Below are 9,412 nucleotides of genomic sequence, written 5' to 3' on the forward strand. Positions count from 1 at the left end.
GGTAAAAGTCTCCTGGACTACAGCCGTCGAGCCGGCCGAGAAGTATGACGTTACATATAAACCCACTGATGCCAGGTCAGTTTCATTTCTTCATAACTAGGTCATGTTTATATTTATGTACAACATATCTTTATAATTACAAAACCGTAAAAATATTAAAATATGTATGAGTATAAATAAAACCCGTGGGTTTGGCCTGGAGTAGAGAAGTAATAACTGATAGTCCGTTTACTGGGCAAACGTTTTCAGATATAAATACAAATAAGTTAGATTAAAAATAAAAATAGTACAAAAACAAAAAAAAAAAGATAAAAAATCAAGACAAAAAAATATCATAAAACACAAGACAAAAAAAATGATAAAAACCCAACACGAAAAAAATTATAAAAAAACCCAGAAAAAAAAAAATGAAAGTCAGATTAAACCTAAATAATGAAAAATTGAAATTAATATTATGATAAAATAAAAGATAAAAAATAATATAAAAGATGTAATGAAAAGTTCGAAAATATGTAGATAAAATAACCAAACTAAAGAACTGGAATATAAAGTTATGTAAGCCGAAAGGTGTAATAAATGGCTAGCCAAGTCTAGGTTATCTAAGTATTGATTAAAGGCGAGAATATGAATAGGGACAGACGTGAGGAATTCAATTAGACAAAAGGTGACACCAAAGAACGTTTAAATAGGCGAAATAAACGTAAAGAGGTAAAAGGTCGCAAATATTATTTTTAAAAGTGAGGAGTTGTCACAAAGAAAACTTATATTGATTAAGAAGTAAATAAATCAAAATAAAACCAGTTTAATTATAAATTAATAAATAATTAAAAACTAAATAAATATAATAAATAAATAGCTGAAGGCAATGGATGATGAGTTGTAAATGTGCTAATAAATTTAGTATTTGGGAATAGGCTAGTGATAAGTTTTGTGAGTCAATTTTCAAAAAAGATTGCCAATCAGAGACAAGGGATTGTTTAGTTTTAGTTTATTGACATTAGTGCTATAATTAGTAACGTGACTTCAGATAGTGTTACCGTGGAAGGTGGCTCCCCCACACCACTTCTAACATGAGCCAACTAGAATGAAGAATAGGTCACTGAAATGAACGGGATTGAGTCTGCCCAGTAAGATGTGCTCCAGCCAATCGCTATCCAACCCCGGGCAGGAACTAGTCTTACTCTGTCAGCCACTCCGGCTATAGGAGTAGTGAATACACAAGAACCTATATCCCAACGTGGTCGTGTTAAACGACCCGATAATGATCCAACTTGGACAATAGCAAGTGGGAAACATTGCTTCTGCCCCCGGGCGACAATTGACCCACCAATAATCACTCCTAATTTCGTTAACACCAGTATACATTAAGCACTACGTGAACAAAAGAAGACGAAATCAACTGACGCGGGGCCCAATCGCAGGCCACTTCCACCCACTATAATCTCTCCCGCACTCTCTCTAATGTCGGTGCGAGAAATGCTGTATACGGTGAACGTGACACGTTTCACCACAAATAACTCTGCCAAAGAGACACGATTATATCTAGAAACCGAGGCTGACCGTGATGAGGCCGTTAAACTTTTTCGGCTGCATAATGAAGTCACGTTTCGCACATATGCACCACGTAGCACAAAACGCACAAAGAAAGTTGTGCTATATGGGTTTGATCCTGACCACCCAGTCGAATCTGTTGTTGCCGACCTTAAAGAGAACTTGCCTCGATTCATCATGGGAGGAGATTGATGAGAAGAGATGGACATAACCAGGTCGATCGTACGGAGCAGATTCAAATTATTACTGAATCTAACGGTCAGATCGAACACATAAAAGCGCTCAGGGCTATTGACGATGTTCGATTCCGTGTATCGAGCTTCCAAGAAGATGGTGGTCCAGTGCAGTGCTGCAACTGCCTGGAATTCGAACACACAATGAAATATTGCAGCCGTATTGTTGCATGTCCCAAGTGTGGTGAGGACCATCAGTACGAGCACTGTCCCAAGAAGGCAGCCTCTCCGCACTACAAGCATTGTGATGAGGACCACGTCACCTCATTCAAAAACTGCAAGACTCGCTTCAAGCTACATGATGCTGCGAGGGCAAAAACGCAATTGACTGCACCTGCTCCAACCAGGACTCAATCACATCAGCTGAGCCGTCTAGTTCAAAGCAACCTCGCTTTTAACGACATACTTCGACCGTCAGATCAGCCCACGACACAACCGCCTAAACCTACATAGTCGTTTACACCTATTCAACCAACTTCGACAAATCGGGCGACGACGGTTAACGGCTGGAGAACAGGCGGAACTTCTTGCTACTAGTTACGCCGCTAGCGATGCTGAAAAGACGAATAGTTCTCCTTCTCCACCACTAAGTTCATCACCATCTCTCAATGAGAAGACAATCTTCTCTACCTTTAACCTGCTTGAGTCGACGCTACTACCAAAGGAAACAGGGCATCTGGAGAGGATGATATTCCTTCTGTGCTGCTGAGAATGCTACCGAGGAGGGGTAAAGCATTTCTCCTCAGCGTCTTCAACGCATGCATGAGGATATCCTACTTCCCGACCGTCTGAAAGCGAGCCATTGTCGTTCTTCTACCCAAGCCGGGTAAGAAGGATAACTTGACTGAGCACTATCGTCCGATCAGCCTCCTCTCGCATATGAGCAAGATATTCGAGAGGCTCATACACCTAATGAAAAACTGCGGTAAAGAAGAGATAATCCCTCCAGGTTTCCAGCGGGGGGTCGCATGTGACCATCATCTGGCCAAGCTTCAATCACACACCCTGGGATACATGCACATGAACAGGGCAAGGGCACTCATTTCTCTCGACTGTAGCCAGGCCTTCGAGTGTGTCTCCCATCCGCTTCTCATCGGCCAACAGGAGGATTTCAAGTTTCCTGCCACCCTATGCCGACTGATTGGGAACTATCTCAGCGGAAGGTCGTTCGTCGTACGGGTCGACGGGAGATTTTCGACTCCTGTCCCCACCACCTGTGGAGTGCCTCAGGGCTCGATACTGGGTTTGTGGGGTTTACTCGATACAATATTGTTTCTGCTCTTCACAGCCTCCAGGTATCAATCCAGCATCCGAAGGCAGTCAGCATCTAGCGTTAATGCTCCAACAGCGCTGGCTCATACACAAGAGACGGCAAACACCATTGCTGCTGAACTCAAGCCCATTGGGATCAAGATGAACCCAGCCAAAACTGGTGCAATTGTGATGTCATACCAAAAAGATAAGAAACCACTGCCTACCCACTTCAAGATAGACGAGGTCGACCAACGGATCTTCACCTCCTTACTCTACCTGAGAGTCACACTAGATCGCCATCTCACTTTCTCCAGCCATGTGCGTCAGAGGCTCAAGCGGACCCGACAGAAGACATATCGGCTGTACCATTTATTGAAATCTCCACAGCTCCCGCTCAGGCTCAAGTTCCAGATCTACAAGCCTATCATTAGACCTACGCTGCTTTACAGTGCCCCTTTCTGAGACACATGTACAAGAGCACTCTCAACAAAATGCAAATCTTTCAGAATTCTACAGATAGTAAGAGGAACTGCGTTTCAGAGGGCCAGAAACACTGTTATCCACGATGAACTCCAGCTGCCCTCTTTTCTTGAGTACGTTGGCCGGAGACACATCAAATTATTTGATGGGTTAAAGTCCTGCACCAACCCGCTGTTCGGAAAATGGTGGTGGCAAGATGTCCCCCTGGTAAATGTTCGTGCCATGGGAAGAGGTTGGGGCTCTGCAGTCTAAACCTAATAAAACCACTACCAGCAAAGCGGACCCTTCCAGCTCACCTTATTACAAATGCGCATTTGGCGCTATTGACTCTCCACACGTAGTGGACCACCCCTTAAAATACCCTTGGGTAATAGAAGGAAGAATTTCATATTAACATTTTATTGTACTCAATGATTATTTATTTCAAAGGAGGGTACGAAAAAAAAAATTATATTGTTATTTGTTTAGAAAATACTTGGGAAAATATTTAGTAGTTCTTAAATCTTATAAACTGTTGATATTTACCTTATTTTAAATCATTGTACACATTTATTTTAATAGTTTACAAATTATAACTTTTCAATTAATTTTTTGACTGAACAGATTTATTTAGGTATACATTCAGTTAAAAATAATTGAATTGTTTTAATTTTCCTAAAAGAGAGATTCTTGAATTTTTCGTCAACATTCATCTAATTGCATGTCTTATATCAGCCATAATCATACTCTCGCTTTAACCAATACTTATATGACTAAATATAACAAGGCATATAAACAGTTAGAAATTCTTAATTATCTTGTTATTTATTTCTATATAATTATATAATATATTTTATTTTATACTATGTTTTATGTATATAAGTTCTTAAATCTTAATATCTGTTAAGATTTACTTTATTTTAAATCATTATACACTCATATTTTAATAGGTTATTGACAGAACAGTATCGACTTATGACATCTTGATGGTCTGGAATTAAAGAATCTCTCTTTTAGGAAAATTGAAACTTTTCAATCATTTTTTATTGAATTTAAACCAAAATCTGTTCAGTCAAAAAATCAATTGAAAAGTTAAATCTTCCGTAAAGCTTGTAGAAATGTGCTTAGCACCAGTGAGAAGTAAACCATCGATATGTATTTTAATAGACACCTTCACTCACCATAAGGATCTATGGGAATTTTAGAGGAACCCACACTTCACATTATTCTCAGCAACTATTGGAAAACTCTGTCTTACTATAAGCATTTTTCCCATCATCGTATCTTCAAATCCTTCTTTACTTCCTTCCTTATTAATTTTTCTATAGTAACCATATTAATTTATTTCCACCATATTATTGTTAACTCATGGTAATCATATTATTGTTAGTATTATAAATTTTGTCTTATATAAATTTATCTTTCAATTCTTTCATTAGGTTATTTTACTAAAATATTTTCATGTTTTTTATTATCTCGTGTTCTTTTTTTATTATTTTAATTTGTCAATATTCAGATATTTGTACCTGTCTGATTTTCATATTTGTTTGTCTTCTTTAATATTTTACATATGTTTGATATCATCTTCTAGTTGTAATGTTCTTCTTCTTATTCTAACATGATTGTTATATTTTTTTATATAACATTTTATAAGTCCTAAAGAAAGCCAGAAATTCGGGCTGAAACGTTGGCTCAAAGAAAGAAGTAATTCTTATTAGTGTTCTCTTCTTACCTCACCTTCCTCCCCCTCCCCTCCCCCAGAACAAACTATTATATTATTATACCAAAACGCACTCTACTTGTAGTAGTGAACTTCCACAATCCCAGTGGAAGACTATAAATTAAACTGACGTTGCCATAGCATGTTCAGATAACGATCAGTTAGCGTGAGTGGACTTTAGTGAGATGTTTAACGTCAAAGTGACGATGATGTACTCGAAACAAGACAGCAACAAATCAGTGAGAGAAAATATTCTGAATATCACTACAGATATCATTGAATATTTTTGAAGAGCTATTAAAAAAAAAAAATACTAACTTTTGGCTAGGGTCACAGAGGAAGATTCTATAGAAAGCCTTAATGCTCTCAAATAGCTGTTTATAACCCACCAATAAACCACTATCAATTATTAACATATATTTTTTGGTTTTTCAATCGTATGTAGCTGTTTTGCATGGTGTCTAAATTATCTACAAAACCAAACTTGAACTACTATTAACAAAGATATGCCTTGGATTGGAATAGAGACAAACGTGGGCAAATGCTTCTGATAATAATTTAAGGGAAATCAGGATTGACATCTCCCCTTGGATTTGATGAAATAGAAATGTACGCAGAGAGGAGATTATTATATGCCCCTGATCCATGGTTACCTTATGGCCCGCGATAAGGTAACCATGTCCCTGTATGCCAGACTTGCGGAACACGGTTCACTGTTAAAAACATTTTAACTGATTGCCGAGTTAATGTCTTAAAAGAATTAAATTTAAAAAAATATGTGCCTTATTGAATTTTTTTTAAGGTATTATTTGGTAAAGTGGTTTAAAGGTATCATATTTGGACAGCTTCCATTTGCTACTTCCAGCAATAGGAATTTTATGTTTTGCCTCTTTAACCCTGGATGTGTAACATACGTTCAAATGACTTCATTTAGCAATACCAATATAAAAATTGAGACTTATAAGCCACCGAACCACTTTATGAAAATCAAAGGTTTTTTTCGTACGTAAGCCAATAATGTTACCAAAAGCATTGTGTGTCGAAAAGCTTTGCAATGGACATAAAATTTAATAGAGTAGAAGAGTAATTAAAATTGATGTAACTAAAATATGAAAATAATAAAAAGAATACGCGAACATTTAATGTTAACTAAAGAAAATAATTTATATCATACTTCCAATTGTATACTTGAATTTAAGGAATTCCGTGTAGATTGTTACTGAAGGAGGGTGGGGCGTAGAACAGCTTGAATGGTCAGATAAATAAATAAAAAGAATTAAAAACCCAAAGCATAAAAATTCCTAAGGCATACCTATTAGGATTTATTGTAGAGATAATACTTTATTAGCTAACACTAAAAAAAAAATTAATCTGGAATTGGATCAGTGCCGTCGGTTGTTTTACGGCCCCTGCAGTAGCAATAAACTGTAACTCGACGAGAACACATTGCAGGTCATGCAGGGAACAACCTATCGTATAGGGTTCAAGTTATTAGGAAAGGGATAGGAGTTCAATTCAATAGAAATTCACACCTTAATTCACAATAAAATTCAATAGAATTTTCAATAGACATTTCAATAGACACACCAGCAGACAAAAATACTTAATTTGACTTAGGCGTCTCTAAAACGAACAAATCCATTGAAATATACACATTGAAAATTTGACCTGAGTACAATACTTAGTGAAGTATTTTAAGTGTACCTGAGTGATAAGGAAAGAAAAAACTAACAAAGGACCAGCAATAAATTTTTCAGGAATGCGGTTTAAAATCCTTATATTTTTAAACCACGTTCCCTCCTCTTAGATATCTTTAATAATAAGTTTAAACATCTGAACGCTCGTAAAAATTCTTAAAGTTTCCGCTATATTAATAATGTTTCAACAATAAAACTAAGAAGTCTCAGTGAATTTTTAAATACTAATTATGAGACAGTAAAAACTGTTTGGTTCATAACGTTTGTTCATTCTGATATATTTCAGAACGCACATCTGAGCATAATTAATGCCTCCTTTAATGTAATGACATAATGAAAAATATTCTCTTAAAATTATGGTGTTTTAAAGTGTGTCAATCCTGAGACTGAAACACTAAACGCTATTAAAATTCCTTATAATTTTAGCTTTATTAAGAAATGTACAAGTTCACGGTGATGAAATTCACAAAGTAATAACAAAACGTTGTCTTTGTTTCCCTCTGAGATATTTAAGATTCAATAAGCCCTAAATCAGCAAAATGGAAATGTTCAAAAACCCATTAGAAAAAAATGATGTACACACAAGGCCCGCAAATGATTTGGTGAATATTTTTCTATAAACCCGCTATATTCGGTAAAACAAAATAATTTTAATGATCAATATTAGAATTCAGTATTCCTTCAAAAGAGAAAGTATTTATTTTTAAAACGTTAACACTTACCTTGGTATATTTTTTTTAATTTACTCTTAGGTAGAAGCCTACGTAAGCTGAACAGAAAATATTATAAATTTCATTCTCTTTAGTATAGTATCTGTTGGATCCATGTATCTTACATGCCAATACATACATTTAGTTTAACAAAAACTTCTTTAAAATACAAAATAGGCTACATCCATATAAAATGGGCAAGCACTTAAAAAGAAATAAACGTCAAAAAAAATAATGAATACGTTTTCTGCTCTCTGAATATAGTTCTTAATAAATTAATTTTTTTAGCAACCATTAATGATTGATTTGATATGGATTGAAACTGTGGCGATCAATAGTTGATTCATAATCCATACAATATTAATTTCTCAATCGTAAAATAAGAATCCGTTTCTAGACTACTAGTTCAGACAATTTTCCTCTTTTTTTTTTTTTTTGTACTTGTGCATTTTATTTATAATTTTTAATGATTATCATTTAAAAAAAAAGATATTTATTGCCACTATATACACCTTATACATTGCCACTATAAGTCTAGTCAGGTTCTAATTAGTTTGTTTCTAGCATAAGACATCACTCGACATCAACGTTTGTTATTTACATATACGTTTATTTTTGCTGATAATTGTATTATTTATTTTTGCTGGTATTTGTTTTATTTATTTTTATCTGTTCCATATTACATTTGCGACAGTAAATTTCGAGATTTTTAAAATTGTTTTATCATTGTCTCCAAGGGTTTTTGAAATATTCGGCTTTAATTCTAAGCTATCGAGGTGTGACCTCAAATATGGGAATTTCCAGAAAACATGACTTATTGTCGAATTGTAGAAAGTTCTGGTGTAATTGTTTTTAGTGGCTTACTTTTTATTGGAGGAGGAAAGAGGAAGGGAGTGTTGAACACAACCATATTTTTTCAACAAAAATGAGAAATCATCAAAAAACCACTATTATCAGTTATTTTTTCTTTCTAAGTTATAACTGACTGTTATGATAAGTTAATACTATATCAAGGGAGCGCGGTGGCAGCGTGGTAAGGCACGATGCTACTAATTCCTAGGACCGAGGTTCGAATCCGGATTTAGCAGAAAATTATTCTTTGCTACACTAATTAGTGTAATTAGTGTAATTAGCCCTAAGTCAACACTGTGGGTTCTGAAGCCCTCCTGGGGTTCACTCAGCCTCATAATTTTTTTTTTTTTTTTTTTTTTTTTTTTCCGAACCCTTAAAACAGAAATAAAATGTGAGTTAGTAGTGCATTACTGTGTAGAAGCCTCATAAATTGGGTACCCTTAATTGGGTAAAAATCTAGCGGTCGAGCGTGATACTGACAAAATCACCTCCTTACACAACCGTTGGTCTAGTAACAGTACTTCCTTACAAAGTACTGAACCCCTGACCCTTCGAACTTCGGTATTCCGAACAGAAAAAAAAAACGAACTTTTTTTTATAGTTTTTTTTAGTAAACCCAGCAGGATATATCAGTTTTGCCCATCCATAGGCAAGTTATTGTAATCATCTTGAAAACTGAAAGTGGAAATTTTTACACTGTTTGGATATCAGGTAATCTAATTCTCATGAAAGTGTTCTTTTGTTGGCATTAAAAATACATAATATTTATTGTATAAATCATTTGATTCTTTAAAACTAATTTAATAGTAAAAATATATATTTATAATACAAATTTTGTTGGTGAGTTCATTTTTTTTTCATGCTTTAAATAAATCCATACAAAGAGTTTTTTCTATTTATAACTTTTAACAGAAAAAATAGCCAACTTCTTTAATA

General features: G+C 35.0%; 1 protein-coding gene across 1 annotated transcript in view; it reads left to right on the plus strand.

The window, feature by feature from the left end:
- The window catches only part of LOC106678444 (uncharacterized), a gene marked incomplete at its 5' end in the record, with an annotated part of 113,328 nt that overhangs the window by 49,645 nt on the left and 54,271 nt on the right, over positions 1-9,412 (plus strand). Inside the window, 1 exon segment of the mRNA XM_067045320.1 lies at positions 1-75. Within this exon segment, the coding sequence (XP_066901421.1) occupies positions 1-75 (75 nt within the window).

This window comes from Halyomorpha halys, unplaced genomic scaffold (assembly GCF_000696795.3).
Source record: "Halyomorpha halys isolate HHAL.00 unplaced genomic scaffold, Hhal_1.1 Scaffold144.1, whole genome shotgun sequence".
NCBI lineage: Eukaryota > Metazoa > Arthropoda > Insecta > Hemiptera > Pentatomidae > Halyomorpha > Halyomorpha halys.